The sequence below is a fragment of the Myotis davidii genome, unplaced genomic scaffold, assembly GCF_000327345.1.
Source record: "Myotis davidii unplaced genomic scaffold, ASM32734v1 scaffold339, whole genome shotgun sequence".
Taxonomy (NCBI): domain Eukaryota; kingdom Metazoa; phylum Chordata; class Mammalia; order Chiroptera; family Vespertilionidae; genus Myotis; species Myotis davidii.
Genome location: NW_006290778.1, coordinates 1,284,327 through 1,284,650, shown reverse-complemented (window position 1 = coordinate 1,284,650; position 324 = coordinate 1,284,327). Strand labels below are relative to the sequence as shown.

Genomic DNA, 324 nt, shown 5'->3' with positions numbered 1-324 from the left:
GAGTGAAGGGGTGGGAATGGAGCCATTTTGCTTTTTGTCATCCCAAGTGCCACAACCTCGCTGACTCTTCCCCCTCCCAAATCCATCCCAATTAAAGTGTGACCTTTGCAAAGCGTTGCTGAAATTATTCTTGCTGGGGCAAATTCTAGGGCCTCAAGGGGCCCCTTTCTCTGGCCCAGCCGACCCCTCCCCTCTTTTTCCCTAGATTCATACCAGTAGCGGTTTGCATCCACGAATGTCAGCTGAAAAGCTAACAAACCATACAGATAGGAGTGGTTGTTCCATGACGTCTTGTCCAGGAGAAACACATACCAGTACGGCAGC

The 324-nt window shown here is 50.3% G+C and overlaps 1 protein-coding gene across 1 annotated transcript in view; it reads right to left on the bottom strand.

Moving 5' to 3' along the window:
• GGCX (gamma-glutamyl carboxylase) overlaps positions 1-324 on the bottom strand; it is a 13,740-nt gene that overhangs the window by 9,210 nt on the left and 4,206 nt on the right. The window contains exon 5 of the mRNA XM_015564103.1: positions 214-319. Within this exon, the coding sequence (XP_015419589.1) occupies positions 214-319 (106 nt within the window). The remainder of the gene's footprint in view (positions 1-213; positions 320-324) is intronic.